The 20948-nt window shown below is 35.7% G+C and overlaps 1 protein-coding gene across 6 annotated transcripts in view; it reads left to right on the plus strand.

The window, feature by feature from the left end:
* Positions 1–20948, plus strand: part of DLG2 (discs large MAGUK scaffold protein 2) — a 1006374-nt gene that overhangs the window by 691872 nt on the left and 293554 nt on the right. For all 6 annotated transcript variants that reach the window (XM_065729952.1, XM_065729947.1, XM_065729948.1 and 3 more), the window contains one exon: positions 2353–2522. In XM_065729952.1, coding sequence (XP_065586024.1) covers positions 2353–2522 — 170 coding nt within the window. The remainder of the gene's footprint in view (positions 1–2352; positions 2523–20948) is intronic.

Below are 20948 nucleotides of genomic sequence, written 5' to 3' on the forward strand. Positions count from 1 at the left end.
TGAATATTCTGAGTACTTGCAGTCTCCTGTGGTCAGTGAATTCTGTAGTCCTATTGCAGCATTGCTGTTCCCACCATAGAAATTCAGTTGGTATATATATGTGTGCATATGCATGTATGTACATGTTCTTCAATGTTGTATTCATTTATTTATTGGTTACATAAACTAAAAAAATCATCTATACTTGTGAGGGAAATAAAAACCAAGGGGTTTTGAAGAATATATATCCTAGATGATGTGTTTGTCATATCAGATTGAATGGGGATTGTTGTCAGTGTTGCTTCTGGTCTGATAAATTTTGTATAGAAACAAAATACTAAAGTACTTCCATTATTAGAGCAGCTTTCTATTATCTCACTCATAGTTTTAATTGGTGTATGTTTTATTAAAGATGGTTTTACTAATTTCAAGTAGATAATGAAATGGCCAAATTTCAGGTACTGAACTGAGATTCCTCTTGGAGTGTAAATGTCATTTTCTGAAGGCTTTTTCAGTAAACAGGTGTGTGTGGCTTACTGTTTTTGGCAAGTTCAGTATGATTCCATGCCCTTCATTAACTTCCTCCAGAATATTTACTTTTTTTCCTTGACAGAAGGCTAAGTAGAACATTTGTGAGTGATTTTATTTGTATAGGACTATGTAATAGTATCAATATTTATCAATGCAGAGTACAGCATATATAAAAACATAAGAAATGTAGCCATTCTTTTTAGTGGTTTTATAATCTTTTTCCACCTTTTCATAACCAGTCAATCACTAAGATATTGTTATTTGTTCATGAACTGTATTTCAGGTATGACAATGAGAGTCATAAATTTGACAAGAATCAGATATATGGAAATACTAACAGAAGGATACCGCAACTTAGACATAATTACGATCTGAATAGGAAGTAGTGGCAGGATGCATTCATGATTTATTTAATAGAGTATAGTAATTTATATTAGAACACTTATTAATTTGACAGCCAAACCAGACAATTATGCATTTCAAAAAGGAGTGCTTCTGGCACTGATGGAAACCAGGAAGTCCAGTTATTGGAAAAGCTGAAAAATTTGCCATACAGTGCTTTTTATCAGAATGGGAGTTTCAATTTTGTGTCCTTCCTAAGACAGACCAATTGTCACTTGAAGGCTATTATCAATACTTCTTCTAGTAATTGTTTTTCCAAAATACTGATAACACAGAAAATCTTTGATTTCGAATAATGTTAAAGTTTTTGGTTTTATTTTATTTAAAGTAGCATCACAATAATGTAACAAAAATTCTTCCTAAGTCCTCGGAGTTCAAATAACCTCTTCTGACAACCTTGTTCTCCTTTGGTGTGCTACGACTCCTGAGCAATATCCAGTGCAATTGTTCTTTTGCTGTAAAGGATTGCATTATATTATTTATATACAGTAACATAGTAAAAATTGGAATATTTTTCTCATTCCATATTTTCTATGCTGATTCTCCTTTCAGACATACAGAAGACCACATTCATTGTTTTTTTTCTTCAGTACCCAACATACATACAGACATCTCATTATAAACATTCATCACATAAAATCAGCATAGTGTCAGTTCTTCTAGTTGCCTGCAGTTTGCTTTTCTTATTTAGATTCATTTGCAAAGAAAGGATGACCCAGTAGTTGAGTTGTTAGCCTGGTACTATGGATATGGCTTTAGTGCTATCAAGGGCAAATCTGCAAAATAGGGAAAATACTACTCTATCTAATTAGGTCACTTTGAGAGTGAGTAAATTAGTTAATCCCCATAAAAATATAGTAAATAACCAAAATAAGATTATGAGGGTTTTTTTTTTTTTTGTGGGTTTATTTTTTAGTATCTTTGAAAAGTATATGTTTTACCAAACAGCATGTCTTGGAGCCTACACTTAGAGGTGAACTTTATACTTTGATGAATTCGAATTTGTTGGCTGTGTTGAAGAAGTAAGACAGATTTAAGAAGGTATTTTAAGAAATACTGATCTCTCTGTATTAAATTAAGTCAACTAATTTCCTTAAAAGCAGTGGTAGTAGTCATAGCATACATCATGAATGTGCTAACTAGATTATATTGTTTAGTACAAACTCTTCTATGTCTGTAAAAACAAGTTGTTTATTATTTCCGTCACTAATTGCTCCAGCCCCAGTTTATGATGGGGGATGGCAGGTGTGAGTAGGCATAAATAAGTTCGACTCCAGTATATATTTTGGAGGACTAGCATTCTGTTCCATCTCACTGCTGATACAGCATATTGCATTGTTGAATCTGGCAGACTTCCCAATTGAGTGGTTATTGTTTTACAGGTTTACTGACAAAACACTACTCAGTCTAAAATAACATGACTCCTTCTTTTTCTTGAAGGGTCAACGATTGCATCTTGCGAGTGAATGAGGTGGACGTGTCAGAAGTCTCACACAGCAAAGCCGTGGAGGCACTAAAAGAGGCTGGCTCCATAGTCCGATTGTATGTTCGTCGAAGGAGACCTATTCTGGAGACTGTGGTAGAGATCAAGTTGTTCAAAGGACCTAAAGGTAAATATGAAAATACATCCATTTTAAGCTTGATGTTTAACTTCTCTCGTAGATGATACAGGACCTGACTTTGTTGGTTGGTTAACTGCTTGACCTGTCAATTACAGAAATACTGTGAATTAAGGGTGGCAGAACTTGGATTCATGGTTGCTTGTGTTCTCATTACATGTAAAGGAATCCAAGACATTGTAATTTGTTCGATGTAATGTATCTTGTGGAGATGGCTTCTTACCTTCAGAATAATTGCAAGATACAGAAATTATATGCTTTTCAATGACCGAAGATACATTTCCTCTAAATCTACTGAGATCTTTGAAGTTCATTTAAGATGCCACAACATACTGAGCTTCTGAATTCTTTTTTTAAGATTGTTTCATGTATATCTGTCATGGTTTTATGATTTTTTGTTATCAGTATTCCACATCCTAACATCATTTAGGGCATGTATCTGTCTCATAAGAGAAGAACTACGTACCCCAGAGGACTTTGCATTGTTTTGCATTTTTCTGTTTTTCCGCTCAGAGGGAAAGATAAAAACTGTTCACATGTCATGAGACATGAGTTCTTTTCCCTTTCGGATCGACCCAACAGCGTGAGCTCCCTAGCAATGTTGCCTTCAGTGTTAGTGTAAGGCCTTTGGTTTTGTACACTGTCTTCCTCATTATAATTTGTTTATTAGCTTCAATTCTAATTATATTGTTCTATAGTGTGTTATCTTTCATTCCAATATCTTATTTAGTAAATTAGTTTTCCTCATCAGATCCTTGCCACTGTTTTGTTTTAGGCCCATCTCCCTGTCCTTTCCCTTTTTCCCTTTTCCGTTTCCCAGAGTGTGGGTCTGTGCGTCTCCTCACCCCATTCATCATAGAACTGGGCTGAATCAGCCTGTAAACCATTGTCAGTGTCCAGCTTCTCCTTTCTGCTTTCATGTTGATGCTTTCTCCTGCAGTTCCCTTTGGAACAAGGAAACAAGAGTACTAACTTACAAAGACACATAGAATAATTTCTTTTTTTCCTTCAAAAAATTTCCTTAGAAGTCTAGGATAAGACCTGCACTAGCCTAAATCATCCTTATCATTTTTAATAGAACCTTATGGCTACAGGAATAAAAGACAAGAAGACTGCTTAATAACATCAGTACAAATTCTAGTATCTAAGAGAAAGCAGAATAATATTCATTAGGGTAAAATTTTGACTATATTAAAATGTCTATTATTACCTTATCTTTTGTAAAAAGTATTTAGTTGTAGAAATTACTTTTTAACAAATTTAAATGTATTGTTTTTCCTACCTGAAAATTCCCTCTAGCTATTAGCTGCTAGATAATGAGCTGTTTATATCTAATTTCTGGGCAAAAAAAATGATTATTTTCAGAGTACATGGAGATAGAATGAACGTGCATTTATACTTATTTGCTCCATAGTAACTGTTTCATAAGCAAGCCTCTAATTGATAGCATATGCATGCAATGAATTAATTTGCATGTCAGATATGTCATACACGTGAGATTATTGTAACTTTTTCATTTACATGGCATAATCTGTAGATATGCCATTTCAGTGGTTTTCCTTACCTTTTCAATACATGTGGAATTGCTGAGATTATACATCCACAGCATGTAAAGTGCACTATTTCCAATATCCTCTATACTATGTCTCTTCTTTGTATACACAGGTTCTCTGTAAGAGCACTAATGCTGTCACTCTGCTCTTGGCAAACATTACAGTAAATTTAAGCATTCATCAGAGGTTGAACTTTTGATAGTCTAGATTCCAGTAGTCAATTACAAAGCTAAACTATGTTTCTAACAGAAAAGCATATCTGATAAGATTTTGTGTGTGTGAAATCAGAATAGTAGTTCAGGTAGCAGTAGTTTTAAAATATTGGAATTAAACCAAGTGTGGGATATGACAGTCATTTTGAGTAACCTAAGGCTAAAGAACCTAAACATCAGATCATGATGAAACAGAAAAAGTTAGTCACCATGACCAAATTACAGAGGCATTGTGGAAATGGACAGGAAGGGGTATCATTTATTAATAACATTTTTGGTTTTATTTTTGCAAGATGTTTTGTAATTTATCCATAAAATAAAGCGGATGCCAAAAGCTTATTTTTATGACAAGGTAAAGAAACTTTTCAGCTTAGTGCTATAAACATCAACTTCCTAGATATATTCTTATGAATAAAAAACCCCCCCAAAAAACTACAAGTAGGTGCTATAAATATTGAATTTTATTGCTAAGTTGAATATTTTTTAGATTTTCACTTTCATATGTGAAAAGTAATATACAGGAAACTTGGTAAATAAGAAAAAGAAGCTGATGAGATTGTTGCTTGCGAAACAATTGTTCTTTTTTCTCATTCTAATTCAGGTAATAAATGGTATAATTGTAATGTCTGTAGTAGGTTTTTTTTTTTTAAATTTCAATATCTTCCGTGAAAACTAGGTTACCTGCTGAGAGTCAGCAAACTCAAGGCATAATGTCAATCTTAGCTGTAGGTTTCAGTACTAGTCACTTGTAGAATGCTTATCTACTCATAGTTCAGATAATTTATCTGAGAACTGCTCTTTCACACCTTTACTGTAAAGTGCAGAATGAATAAGTAATTATAAGCACAGTGTTTCATGCTTCTCAGAGACAGATTGGGTCCTAAAATCAATGAGCTACTCAATACCTACTCCTGCTTTCCCCTTCATAAGCTTATTCACAGAGTAAGGAAAATGAATGTGCTTCTATACAAGGCAGCTGTGCCACACTGAATCTGAAGTAGTACATATCTTTTCAGTTACTTCTTTTCCTGCTTGTCCTCTTCAGTAAATCTGAATTCATTCCTCACAGATTTTACCACATGAAGGGAAGTATTGGCTCCCCTATAGCCATGTAAACATGGGGGTCACTAGCTCACATGGGTATGTACAGTTGATCATATCTTTCTGCGCTTGTAGATAATAAAGAAGGAAATTTTCAAGGATCTTTAAATAAATATTCTTTTAATTTCCTCTGAGACATTCAGAGCAAGGGCATTACAAGTCCATAAAAATTGGGATTTTTAGTACATGTTGGCTTTCTTAGCAAGCAAGCACAATAAACAGACAGAAGTTTAGTGAGCATGGTTGGGGACAGGTTGACATCTGTACTAGACAATCTTAGTGGTCTCTTCCAACCTTAATGATTCTGTAATTCTATTCTGTGATTTAGGCCCTTCTGATTTCAGGTCCCAGTGAGATTGCATCTGCTGCTTCACAAATAGCTGTCTTAGCATCTTGTTTGATTAAAGACAGTGTAACTCATTCACTTAACTTCTTTGGAAAAGAGCTAAATAAAGACAGAAATGAATTGCACAACAGAAAGCTGAAGTTTCAAACAGAACTGCAGCTATGTAGATATTCAAAGCTGTGCATTCACCACTTGAATTGAGAGTATTGGCTGATGTCTCTATTAGGTGTCTGGAAGGTAATTTCTAGCTCTGATCATTGCAAGTATTTTGTTTTTGAAGAATCAGCTAGCATCCTGGAAATGTACTATTGTTAAGCTAGTAGTCAGAAACTACTTATACACACAATTTATGTAATATTTTACATACCAGTATCTAACTGATAATTTAAGCTCTGATACTATATACAAGAAGAATAAAAAATAATAATAAATGCAGAAAATGCTGCTTCCTGTAACTACAGCAGTACTGGATCACGTAATAATTTTTTTATCTAAATTCTATAGGAAATGTAATGTATGAAAGAAAACGCAGCTGCAGAAATGAAGCTGAAGCTTGGGGCACATGAAGCAGAATAGCTGAGTACCAGGAAGCTTGAGTGGAAAAGTGGAAGACTTAAAAACACTAAAAAAGAAACAATATGAAGGGTAGCTGATTCTACCATCTGGATATTCTAGTGGCTTGAGAATAAAATTATAGAGAAATGGGATTAATTTCCCTCATCCCTACAATAATTCAATAGTAACTATCCTTTCAGTGTTTTAACTGCATCAGAGTCTTGCAGCAATGGCTACAGCTGCCATTTTATTCACTGCATTTTGGACTGAAAAGTTATGAACAGAACCACAGCTGTATCTCTATTTTGTTACCTGTGTGCTTTTTTTCTCACTCTTGATGAATTCAGCCAATGATACATTTTTGTAAGGGTTAGCCCCACTCAACTTTGTGTCCTTAACAAAGGATATCTGTGAGCACTTATTCCTTTACTCTTTTCCTGCTGTCAGAATTAGGACTTTTTGGTGATTTTTCATTTAACTTCTTCAAGGTGTTGTAATCTCTTGAGGCTTTAAATTAGACATTGAGTTAGCCCAGTTCTGTATCTCTCAGCAGATGGGTATCTTCTCTATCTTGTTATACTTTAAGAGGAAACATGCTCCTAAATTGGGCATCTCAGTAAAATACTCAGAAGTAAGACAGATAAATACAAAGGACATAACATGCATTTATTTTTTGAACTACATACATTTATCTAAATATTAGATGAAGTCATTCAGCATAACCTGCTCAAGAGTTTTCATACCATTGTTTTGCTGTGCTGGCCTGAAGTGACTGTACAGCATGGGGGAGATTTGCTTAAAATACCGTTTGATTCTTGATAACACTAAAGTGACCAGGTGACAATGAAGGTTTCCTACTGTGCTTGGAAAAGAATCAGTATCTTTTAAGTAGTGTATTTTATAACCTATTGTTTAGTTATGGAATTTTCTTGAAAAAATGCAAATATTCAGACATTTTCATAATCAGTGATTTCACTGCATTTACCTTGAACTGTTACTGAAATGTTCTCCATTACCAGTTTCACAAGAGTTTATATTTGTGTCATTGGAGTTGACATGTTGTAGTTTGAATTTGGACAACTGAAGTAGTCCAAAAATTGGGTACAATTATGTGTGTTTTTGAAATTTTTACTAAAAGTGTCACTTCTTAAAAATATATTGAATTCAAAGCAGCAGAAGTGCAGCTTTTTAAAAATGTTTACAATTTTACTGTTCCCAATAAGTAAGGAGAAATTCTATTATTTTTATCCACTAAGGCAAAGCCAGAAGTCACCTTTTCATCTCAGGCAATAGTGACAGCCTTTAAAACGAAACAGGGAGCTTTTGCTGTATATTTTTGTTAATATAACTGTCTGTCTCCTCTTATACTGGCCTGTTTTCTCTAATTTGCTGGACATGAAAATACCATCTAGTAAGTCTCCCATCTTGAGGAGAAAGGAGCTCTATGGCAAGTTAGGCAGATGTTTTGTTAATTTATGACAGCCTGAAACTTTCAATACATTTTTTATTTTCATGCTAAGAAATGTTTTAATAATTCCAAAGTGTTTTCAGATATTTTTTTTTCACAAACCAGAAATATTTTCTTACGGTCTTTCAATAATTTTAATCTTATGGCCTCATCAGCTGTGAAATCATTTCTGTTTTTCAGTGTTTTCCATCCAAGCTATGAGCTTTTTCATGAATCCAGATCTAAAACAGAATAAAATGGGACAACTTCAAAAAGAGCTGTAGAAATATGAGAATGAGAAAGCAGGGGGATCTTCCAAATTCTAGATGTAACAAACTACATAGGTTCTTGACCCTAATCTAAGTGCTTCATTTCATGTTACTGTAATGCTCTATCACTTACCAAAGGAATAAATAGAATAGACACGACAATTGAAACTAAAATACCATTTTCTTTGTGAAATGTCTTTGCTTCAAGGGAAATGGCATTTAATCCAATAAACAGAAAGTGCTCCATCAAGCACTAAAACATAATTATCCAGTTTTAAGATAGTGATTCAAAATCATCATTTATAAGTTAACATCAGTAAAAGAAATAGTTCTCCTGTAAGCTAAAATTGTCTAATATAAGAATATGTGAGTATCTGCATAGTTTATCACATGGATGTGGTGTTCCCTTGAAGCTCATTAAATTAAAAGTTCTGCAATAGTGCTATAAGAGGTTTTGATATTTTTCAGAAATATTTCAGTATATTAATGCTGCCAAAGTCTGATGGAAGAAATCGTGGCAGGTTATATCTGCATATTTGTATTTCTGACTCAAGATCTCACTTTTTTATGTTAAGTGATATCTGCCTATGTCTTCTATTATCATGAGTTGTTTTAGGGTGCAAATAAGAAATATATTTTCCTTTGGTCACTACAGGCCTGCCATCTCATTTGTATGAATTACCACATGTGAAATATTTTTTAAAAACATTCACTGTGTGTAGTCTCTCCTTCCATTCCTGAAGAACAATGTTTATTTAGTGTAATCTCACATGGTAATAGATACAAGAGTGGCACATCCATTCTAGTTTTTCAGGCTTTGGCTAGCTTCTTTTTGTCTACAGTGGAAAAAGAAAGTAAACCTGGCATGTTGTTTATTGCAATTAAGTGCAGAATATGGCTGTATCAAGTTGTCATGTCAGACTACATTCAGTCATCATTGGAGCTTAGTCATCAATTGATCAGCAAGAATATCAAACAGAATTTAAACATCACCCAACTTGTGGTCTTGTCTCACCATTTGAAAATCAGGGCTATACTGTGAGTTACAGAGTGTATCTTGTTTGAAGTCTTGATATGATAATTTTGACCCCTCTCTTTTATATTTTACTGTCATTTTCTATTTGTGGTAAAGGAATAAACAAAATTAGTTGGAAGACTATGCAGGTCTTCTATATATACATTTTTTTGTGTGTTTTTCCCTTAAACCCATTCAATTCTTAAAAACTCTCCAAGAAGTTCCAGGACTTCTGGGTTAATATGCAAAATGCACTCCTCATCTCATAGTAGATGTTAAGTATCAGTTTCCAGAAGTCATTCATAACAAATGAAGTTTCTACTGAAATGAGCAGTACTTTCTGGAACTCCATCATGATAACAATTTCTGAAGTGGTGCAGTAGCAATTTCAAAGTGCAGTGCTGTATTTTAATAGCCAATTGAGATGGCTATAAAAATCCAGCATTGCGCATTAAGATCATTACTAAATTGCTTCAGCAATACTTACTGATGAGGCAGCTTCAACAGAATACGATTCATCTTAATGAACTGTGACTGCAATAGAGCAAAAACAGCAGCACAGAGAAAAATGTGCAGGTAGGTTTGGATGCCAAAGAGCTTGTCTTTGAAGAAAAAAGCACTTTGGCTAGTTTCCTTCTGTCTTCACTAGAGAAAAAAAAGTAACTCTGTCGAGCTGGTTGTTAAAACTGCAATTAAATGGCAGAAGATGATGGTATCAAACTTGTTACATTAAACTATATTTAGCCATGTTTGGATCTAATTAATCTATTGACATTTCAATTGACAAATCTTTCTGAATTAGGAATTCCATATTACTATCCAATCACCCTAATACTTTTATCAGGACTGGCTCTAAACAGAAAGTGGTTCAGCATGTCCTCATTTTCTCTGATACTGTCAATCCTTTCATTGTGCTCAAAATTATTTCTGTGGCCTTCCGTAAGAATCAAGAGGAGTTATCGTTATTTATGAGGTTTCCCCTAGAATGACTGTGGCAGGTTTGCCTCTGTAATCTCACACAGGAAAGCTGAGGGAAATATGCTTTCTTTTCTTTGTTCACTCCTTTTTACCCAGAGAGAGAGAAGGTGTGCTTAATTTTTGTTCTCAGGTGTTGCATCAGTAATGGATGCATCTCCAGGTTTTCTTGTATGAATATCCTCTGAGTAAGAGCAGAGCAGACCATTTTAAACATAAAGTTTGATTTATCACAGAATCACGGAATATTCTGAGTTGGAAGGGACCCAGCAGTCCCTGTACTTGTGGCAGTCCTTCAAAGGAAATTACTAAATGGATTTTCTGTCTACATTCTAATTGCTGGGACACTGCAGGAAAGTTCCTTGCAGTATCTTTTGTCTCTTTTTCTCTGGCTTTTATGAAGAACTGGCATCTGAGCTTTGGGATGTTTTCTTGATTCCATTGCTTTCTTCTCTGTCATTTTTCGAAATCCCAAGGATGTCACTCCACCTCTAAGCACTTTTGTGTTTTGTTTTGTTTTGTCTAAGACAAATATTACACAAACTCCCAATTAATCTTGGTCATTTTGTTTTCCAAATCTAGGCATTTTCTTCTGATGAGGTGAAATGCAATTACAGCAGATCTTGTAACCATAATGTCTGTGCTTGTCTGTGGTTTTTTTTTCCCTTTATATTATGAATTTATTGAACAGAGAATATTTTCATCATTTCCATCCCCACTCTAGAGTACTATGTATGATTTAAAAGGGAAGCAAGAGAAGAACCCTTTCATTATGTTTGCCATCACTGTTTTCATCAGGCCAAAATGACAAGGGAGGAGGTCCAGTAGACAGTACAGCAAAATGCTAATTATCTCATCACTGTTTCCAGATACATAATAAATCAAAAGATGAGGAAGGAGAATGATGTCATTTGCTGAACTACTGGGCTGGGTGTGGAAGGAAGTCCTTCTCTAGACAGAAGGCCAGTAGCTGTTCTCTGTTTTCTTAGTGGAGGAGTGAGAATTGTTTAAGGAGTGGCAGCTTTCTTGCTTCTTTTTTCACCACCTATATGTTCTTCAGTTTAAATCCCTCAGATGAATTTTAGAGAATGACTATCCTTGATCTTTCATCACTTTAATAAATAAACAGTTCTATGACAGCCATTGCTCTGAGCCTGATATCACATCTTGATGTAACAGAGGATACATTGCAGCTTTAGCATCCTTTGTGGAATATGGTCACTGACATGACGTCTGTCACTTGCAACTGAGTAGTCTGAGAATCCTTATGTCTGTTTCCTTGCGCAGCTTCATTCTTTCTTGAGTATAAATACAGAAGTGCAAAATAACCAGGTGAAATGACAGAGCAGTGATTTCATCCTTTATTGTCCAGTTAACTATCTACATAACAATTTCTCTCTTATTTATAGTTTTTCAGGTGTCCAGATCTTTCTCAAGAAATCTACTCTCTGGAAGACAACATGCATCAGCAAAATACTGCTGTGCCATGAAAAGCACCTTTAAAAGAATAAATTGTATTTAGTTAAATTTTTATATCTTGGAGAGCTGTGGATATTCATTTTTCTTGTATTCTTGTCTTTTTTTCTTTTTGGTGGTAATTCTAAGCACAGGTAGACAGTCTTCTGAGGCAGGCTTTAGAGATTTAGATGGCAGTGAAGTTACAAAGCTGGGTGAAGCGTTAAAGGTTCAAATGTTGCAGCAAATAAAGTGTAAGTCTGCAGCCTATTTAAAAAAATATTCATGATTCTTAATACATTTTTTTTTGTTTCCACTAGTTGAAAAAAAAGGAAGGCAGTATATTAAAAATGTCTCTGAACATCTGAAGGAAGTAGCTGGCTCAGTCAGGAGCCAGCTGCCAAAGAGATTAATTGCAAATAGTCATTCATCTGTCTATTCCCTGTACTATATCCAGGCCCTGTCTGCGAGTTTTGTCATCCTCATTTTACTTTTAGTATTCTGAAGCTTGTTTATGATTGTTAGCCATAATGAAAGCAAAAGGTTTCTTTTTAGATGACAACTAAATTTGGCAATTAGATCTCAATTTGTCTAAAAGAAACTTCCCTTCAGTATTTAAGCTTTAACTTATTGTTTGTTAGTTCAGGTTATTTGCTCAATACTTGGGAAAACTGCTTCCCCTTCATCTTTAAGGATTTTCTATTTTGTTTTGTATCTTTAATTATATTGGGATTCCTAGAGATGGCAAAAACTCTGGTATTGCATCTGCTGCATAAGTCATGTAGAAAGGTCAGGTCTTCTGAACATCTTGCAGAGGTTCTTTTATTGCAGATGTGGTGTGATCAGACATTGTAGAAGCAAAATTTAGTCTTGCTATGCCAAATGCCTATGATCCCTGGCACACATACTTTTCAACTGCTTTTCAAGTGAACACTAAAGTCATGTGATTGCTGAGAATATAACTTCTTCTTTGCTTTCAGAGATGTGTTTAAGATCTTTTCTGCCATTTGGGACAGTGGCAAGGTGATACGTTTTTCACAGTGCAAAACATTTGGTATCTGAAGAAACCACCTAACGACCTGTTCCAGAGTACATTTTTATCTGAATTTAACTCTATATGGGAAAGACAAGGAGAAAGCTTAATGCTCTGCCTCTAATTTCTGTATTTTCTGAGACAAATGTACAAGTGAGAGCTTGCAAAAGCCAATTATATCTGTGGAACAAGAAACCTTTGCTAATATACTCAAAGTATTCCATGAGCATGAAACCAAATTTGGTAACCTGGGATGCTGGCTTCTGAAATTTCAGTAGTGGTTTCTATGAACACTTGGATTCTTTAGAAAGGAGTTCATCCGATCATGTCCTTTGATAGAAACAGTTGAAAAGCATTGTAGAGAATGTAAAATAGGGTACTATGACAAAAAAAATATTTAGGATAGGACAAAAGAGATATTCCAAAAGCTAAAAGAACTGTGGACATGCTGGAAATTTTTATTTTGGATATTGATATTTGCAAATAAGGATTTAATTGACTTTCTCCCCATAATCTGCATTCTGGCTTAGCTTGGTTTGTTTGTTATGCAAAGCGGGTATAGGATGTCTTCTGAAATGAATAGAGAAACAAAGGGAACTGAAATGAGGAAGAAGAAAATTGTAGTAAATAATTCAGTAAAGTTAAGTTTAGGCCCACTTACGTTTCCTGTACTGTAGTCAAAAAATGAACTCAGTGTAAATAGTAGGCCAGGGTGGATCTTTAGTCTGTAAGTTGCATATGAACTATTTTTAAATTGTAATGATTATCAAACGCTATAGCCAAAATTTCTGGAAGTTATTTTAAAGTACTTTTCAATTCTATAATAGCGCGCACATCTTCTCTGTGATGGAGTGAAAACAATTGTAATTTAGAGATGGGCTTTTTAGTTACAGAGAGAATGCTGAGATGGCAGGTGCTTTTGAGGGAAAATACAGAATGTGTCTACAATTTGGTGGCATAAGTTTTCACAGCAAGGTTGTCTATGAGAAGAATGTTGTCATGATTAAAACCAGTGGCAGCAGAGTGAGACCTCAGCCTGAAATGAAGAAGCAGGCCACTCTGCACTTAACAATATTAGATATTTTTACTCTTTCAGGCCCTTATGATTTTGATCCCATACCACTCAAACCTTGCTGATCAAATCAGTACTACCTGGGTTGTTTTTTATATATATTGTATGGCAAACGCAAAGGGAAAAACTGCCAAGTGCAAGCACAAAGCTCATCTTCCTTGAAGTCAACAAGGGAAGCCAGAGGAGTATAAAGGCATTAGTTTGCTTTCAAAACCCCAAAGGAATTTCAGAAGACATATTAAATCTTTTTCTAAATACCTAGAAAAAAATTGAAGAGCAATGGTTACCAGAGGATGTAATGCTCTTTTGCAACAGTTTTTTTCCATATATTTTTCTCAGATGATGCTGTGCTTGTAGAGGTTAATTCTGAAAGTTGTCAGAAGAAAAAATGAGACATTTTGCTGAATTCTAGTTCAGTAAATTCAATAGGGAAAAATGCAAAGTGTTTTCAGTAGAAATAATCAAATAATGCAATAAATGGTGCTTAACAGAAAACTGTTGGGACAAGAATCCTGTAGAAAAGGATCCAGAACTCTGAGCTGTAACATCTTGTCTTTTATACATCCTGCTGTGATGAAACATTCAAACTCTATATTGGGATTTATAAATTGAGGTATCGTTTATAAGACATGAGGCATCCTTTCATCCTTCACAGGTAAAGACTGAGCTGCAAAGCTCAGGCTTTGAGTTTTCCACTTCAATAAAGGTGTGGACCAGCTGGAAAGACTCCAGGGGAAAGCAATAAAAATGATCAGAGATTTAGAAAACCTGTCCTACAAGGAAGGAATGAATGATCTGAAGTCATTTATCTGAAAAACCAAAGACTTGGAATGGGGGTTATGGGCCTCTGACAATACTCTTCTTGCTTTGTAGCACATCTTTGAAGAGTGATTTTACCCTGAGTGCCTGGTAGGGAGGGTGTAGAACAAAGCATAATAGACAATTTACGATAAGCAAGATGTGGATTGGATTTAAGGATAAATTAGGATTGGAATATGATAGATTACCAGGCAGGTCACCATGTCTCTAGAGGAGGAAATAACCAGGTGTGCTGCGTAGCCATTTGTTAGCCATGATACAACTATCTTTGTCTCTGCCTAGGGCCAAGGAGATAGAATAAATGATCCATGGAGTTTCTTCCAGCTCCAAGACTCGGTGATCGTAACTACATTTTCTCATTTCACCGCAGTATAAAGACAAACAATAGGCATAGGGCCATTACAGTCCTGCACCTGTAGAAATAAAATAAGTGTCTTCCAGGCAAAAAATAGACACAGTTCCTGCACTTTTTCTCAACTGTAGTTTACTATTTTTATTTCCATCCGTTTATTTTACTTGTAGCTAGAAGAGATTAAAACAGTTTTCTTCACATAGTGTATTATTAATAAATACTGAAACACATCATCTCAGCCTGCATATTTTCAGTTACATCCAGCAAAGATTTCTTTGTCTTTTCAACTTTCTTGTTGCTTGAGTCAGGATCATCCTTAGGAGTACTTTGGTCAGATACATGGCCAGTTCTTCATTAAAGGCTCTTCTCACAGCAGGTTTCAGTTCTTGGAGGCTGGCCAACACCCTATTTCTTTGGACTGCACTAAAGCTTTTAATGCTGAGTCTTGACTTCAGATAAAACACTTTTCTCCGGCTCTTAACAGAGCTGGATTTCTTTACACCTAAAATCTGTCTTAGAGGCTTTGGGTTCTGTGTTTGTGGGTCTCACTGGGATGAATCTTTTCATCCTAATAACTGCCTTAAATTTCTAAGAGGCAGCCAAGAAGTGGACTGGGAATAAATAAACAGTTCAGTGCATTCGGTCTTTTCTCTGGGGTTTCACTTTTCATCAGCAATGCTGTGTATGCCATTCCCATACAAACAGCAGTATACTCTACCTCTAGCATTGTAGAGAGATTCAGGAACTGTTATTAATTGAAACAGCTGATGGAAAGACCACGTTAATACCCTGTGATGATCCCCTCAGAGGATTAGTAGCAGGGTCTTATTTTTTACTGTATCTAATGAAGATCCCTGAAAAAATTATCAGGAAAACCCTTATTCATAAAAAAGTCTGTAATGTAACCCAGCCTGAAAGAATCATATTGAAATTTTATAGTTTGAGTCTCCGCTCTGAAGCATCAGCTCTTAGAATATAGCCTGTGTTCTGAGAACAGTCTGGATAGATCAGTATTTCTGAATGCAGATTTCAAATATGGGTTCACATTACTATTCCACTCACGTATATTAGAGCATAATTCCCTTAGCCAACATTTAGCATAATTTCTGTTGAGACATAAGTGTTTGATTTTACTCTATGAGTAAAGGATGTATCTCACTGGCAAATAAAGTTTTTTATTTTTTTTCTTTTTTCTTAAGATTTCTGCACAACAGTGTCAGTAATAAGCAGATCTGAGGGACTAAGGGATAGTTTCAGGGAGAAAATTCAACACAAAGAGCAATGGCTCTTGAATTCATTTTCACAGTACCTTCACCTGATTACTATAGTTCAGTAAGCAGCTTCTGTTTTGTTCTGTATCACTTATGTACTTGCAAACTTTGAACATCAGAGCTCTGTAGATTGCCTTATATATACAGTAAAAAAAATTACTTGTCAATTTATGTCTTGATTTTTAAAAAAGGAGCAACTGAATGGATGACAGATTATTTATGGATTGATTGCAAGTAGATAAGAAGCTACCAGGTGAACTACGATTTCATTTTGCATTTTCAAGCTTTAGTTTAATTGGCAGAGAGCTTTCAAGAATGCATTTCTGTTCAGCTTTGCAACAGGGATAAGACGATAAATGCTAAATTCCCTTCATCAGATAGAGTACGAACAAAAGAAGCTGATGAGTCTTTCCTTGACATTTGTGGTTGTTAAATGGATCCTAAACTGACAGACTACTCCTTCTGTCTTCACTTAATTGGTGAAAAGATACTGAATATTTGTCTAGAACTGCTATCAAACTTAAAAAGCACTGACCCAGCTGTAATCAGTTAAAAGTACATCACCTAACATTTCACACAGCAAATAGCATTGTTTTGTGAATTATAATAATATTTCCTGTGTCAAGTCTGTAAATTTCAATAATGAATCTTGATCTCAAAATGGTGAGAAAAGCATAGCTTCACATAGTATCGTGATTCAAAAATTGAACATCTCATCAAAAAAATAATTACTCCTTTAAAACAAATCTCGGTGTGCACATCTACAGGATCAGGTGCTTTTCACTTTACATTATTAGAAGGTGAAATAATTTGTGCTGCTGTCAGTAATTGCAGTAATTAATGGTAAACTAAGCTGAAAATTATGTAGGTACTATTTATTAATGACAGCCAAACTATGATCGACTGTCAGCATAAATTTGGTTTCTATGCCTGAAACAACTAGTAGACTTTGAACACTGAGAGCGAACACAGTTTGAACCCAAGATATTCACAGAATCACAGAATTGTAGGGATTGAAAGGCACCTCTAGAGATCATCAAGTCCAACCCCCCTGCTAAAGCAGCCCCCTAGACCAGGTTGTACAGGTAGGCATCATGTGGGTCTATAACATCTCCACAGAAGGAGACTCTACCACCTCCCTGGGCAGCCTTTTCATTTCTCTGTATCCCTTACTGTGAAGAAGTTCCCACACACATTTGTCCAGAACTTCCTGTGTTTCAGTTTGTGGCCATTTCTCCTTGTCCTATCACCACGCACCACTGAGAAGAGTCCAGCCTTGTCCCTTTGCCTCCCACACCTGAGATGTTTATGGACAAGGTTCAGGTCCCCTTTGAGCCATCTTTTCTCAAGGCTGAACAGACCCAGGTCTCTCAGCCTTTCCTCATAAGAGATGTGCTTCAGGTCCTTTATCATCTTTGTGGCCCTACGCTGGACTCTTTCCAGGAGATCCCTGTCTTTTTTATACCAGGAACCCCAGAACTGGACTCAGTATATCAGATGAGGCCTGACCAGGGCAGAATAGAGGGGGGATCACCTCCCTTGACCTGCTGGACACTCTCTTCTTAATGCACCCCAGAATGCCATATTATATATTGCTATTTGCATCTCATCAGGACATTCCAGGTTTCTGTAACTGCATGCTTTTCTAGTCACTGCAGAAGATCCATGGGATGTTTGTTTTTTTTTTTTTTTGTTGCTTAGATCCCACAGTTGCATCCTTGAATTTACTTTCAGTAAAACAGTAAAGGGAAATATAAGACTCTAACGAGCACTGGAAAGGGGAAAAAAGCTTTAATATTTTATTTATATTTTCCATTGTAAAGAGGAGATGAAAATGGATTTCTCTTGGTTTTACAAAAATGATATCAGTCCGTCATGTTGATCCCATTTCCAGATATTTCTGCCTCAATTTGAAAACTTTAGAGCGATTTTTATCAGATAGATATTGAGGAAAAGTGGGATTTTGAACAGAGGATGCAGTTAAAATAAGTACAACTACAAAAGCATATTTATGGTAATGTAGCCAGTTGTCTTAAAAACCTGTATTAGGAAAGAAAAAATAAAAGCTTTCCTACTGCATTCAACCCATGTGCACAAACAGTCCCTGAGTTAAATGCTGTTCTTACCGGGCAACTGATGGTCAGTAAATAAAGCTTTCTCAAGCCCGTTACTTCTCTGAAAGGGTGAGTTTAAGGTTTTATATTTCATTCTCTAAACAGGAAATGTTCATGGTACCAATATACCTGTCAGAGCAAAAATTGGAGAAATATGGAATAAGCACCATTATTTCTCCCTTTTTTCCCTTATAGCAATATCAGACTTATTTTAGCCCTCAGGAGCATTACAAAGCTGTAATTGCTAACTTTTCTTTCTCAAGTTTAGGAGAGCATTTTTATTGTTCCCTTTCTTCCCAATAGGCTTCATGTTCTAATGGCATATTTTCACTGAGAATTTTTCAGGTGCACTGCTAGCCTGAACAGATACTTCTGGCCTCCCATCCTCAGCTTCTGTCCCGGAATCCCCTAGTTTGGGTTTGCTGGGCAAACCCGCCCTGTAATTTGTCGAGATCTCTTTGCAAGGGCTCTCCAACCTAGACAGGGTCAACAGCTCTTTCCAATTTAGTATCGTCAGCAGACTTGCTCAGAACATTTTCTAGTCCTACATCCGAGTCATTATACTACTCCCCATAGCAGTCACAACCTTTCTAAAGTGAGAGGCAAAAATCTGTGCTACCATGAAAAGGGACGTGAAACCCAACACCATCCCCAGCTGTCAGTCCCTGTTGCTGTAGGTGGTAGTGTACACGCACATGTTTTGTAATTCAGATCCATTTGTCTTGGTTTTTATGCTGTTTTAGAGCTGCTAATCTTTTGACTAAGAAATATTCATGGCTATCACAGGGCAGGCACTGGGGAAGCATGGCCAAAGGCAGGGAGAAGAGTTACCTCTTTTGGCAGTAGTGAGTCTTCAGATGAGTATATTATAATCTTAAAAGCACACACTGCAATCCTCCACCTGGATTTTGCTGCCAATTAGAGCAGCTTGCTGCTTCATCCACAATTTGGCATCTGGCAGAGGGTGGGACAAAACCCCAAAAATCCTTTTCAACAAAAATGCTCCTAATACAGAAACAGAGTGAGAAGAAAAAATAGAAAAGAACAACAAAAAAGAGGGATTGTCTTTAATAGTTAAGCTGACATTCAGCTCCAAAGTCACTTATGCAATGTTCAGCATTGTTCCCTGTAAGTGATCCTATGACAAAGGCAGCCAGCTAGATGATGTCTTCCTTCATCTGAAATTCAAATTTCTGATGACTGGATTGGAATACTGTTTGTACTTGTGGGTGCACCAAAAATGCGTGGAAACTTCTTCTGTGAACAGGAAATCAGTGTGAATATGCAGCTTCAGAGTAGGCATATGCAAACCTGGCATGGAAATGAGAGAGAAGATATTTTAAAAAATAAAATCATAAGCAGTTAATCCTGTTCCCAAATGGCAGATTTCAAATCTCTCTGCTTTATGTCACTAATTTTCATATTTTCATAAGCATAATTTGAATGTCCTTAACATAAAATGTTTGGACTTGGTGTATTTGTCCTAAAAGAACTGATCTGCTTGCTATAATTCTTAGAATGTCAGTATATGAAAACCAAAATCACTTTCTGTCTTTTTTTGCATTTAACTTGGTAAAATTGTGGCAATCTGATTTAATATGATTTTTAGGGAACTTGAATCCTCAACACTGCTTTAAAAATCAACTTATTCTGAGTAATTAGGAATATTGCCTTTTCGAGTTAAATGTTAAACTATTCTTGAGAATTCCCATTGTGCAATTAGACCACTGCTTGTTGTCTTTGCTTTCTGAGAAATCTATTTCAAATTGATTTGAAAAAAAAAAAAAGCTAAAAATATGGAATAAACACCATTTATAATGAGCCTTTCAGTGTATTTTCCTAGCTTGCTGTTTCTTTTCTTTTCAATTACATCTGGAGAGAATATGCCTTTAGGGATAATTATATGCAGGCAAAAACTCCATAATGGGGAAAACATTTAACTGCAAAAGTGAATGGGAAAAAGGAATTATTCTCATCTGCATGTTAAACAATTTTTATAAATTTTCTACAAACAAATGCAATTTAACAAGATATATTTTGAAGGCTTTATTAAAGATTATAGGCAGATTTGTTTTACAGTTATGATAATACAACATTTTACCTGCTGTATCTACTGTGTGATTGTTCTTGAACCTGCTCTCACTGCCTTGCAGGTACATTAACATTTGCATTGTAATCTCTCTTCCCCATCATCTCCTCTCCTGAAAGCAATGTAAACAACCTTTTTCTGAGCCAAGGAGTGTAACTCTGTGTTCTGACAACAGATTCCTTTCATGCTGTTGTAACTCATTGTTTTCTACTGTAATATTTGATTTTGCCACCCAAAGGAACGAAAAAAAAAAAAAGCAGTTGGGAGAGGGTTGTAGTTGTATAAAATTGCTTCTTAATTCTGAATTGCTTCTGAATGAATTTACTTCTGAAAGTAAAATCCAGAAAAAATCCCTGAAATATCCAGAAGACATTTTAATGCATTGTTAAGTCTACTGCATTTCTGACTTTTGTCTCAAAAGACTAGGATAAACCCTTTGGATCCAAAGAAACAATGCAGAAGAAGAGTGAGCTCCAAGCAATGCTAGGCTGAGGGCCTTCTGCCAAACAGGAACAGGAGGCAGCAGTGTGACAGCACAATTTTAAACTAATGTGTGGTCCCTGATGGCACAAATAGCACTAAGTTACGTTTGAAATAGAGATTGCAAGCTTATGTAGGTAGTTAACGATCAAAGGTACAAAAACCAGCCTGCCAACCTCACCACTAGGGTCACCAACGAAGCTACAGCCACAGCCTCTCCTTCATTCCTAGGTGGTATTTTTCCAAGCTTTTAGTCCTT

The sequence above is a fragment of the Cyrtonyx montezumae genome, unplaced genomic scaffold (genome assembly GCF_038088225.1).
Source record: "Cyrtonyx montezumae isolate F1298 unplaced genomic scaffold, pur_monq_1.0 scaffold_12, whole genome shotgun sequence".
NCBI lineage: Eukaryota > Metazoa > Chordata > Aves > Galliformes > Odontophoridae > Cyrtonyx > Cyrtonyx montezumae.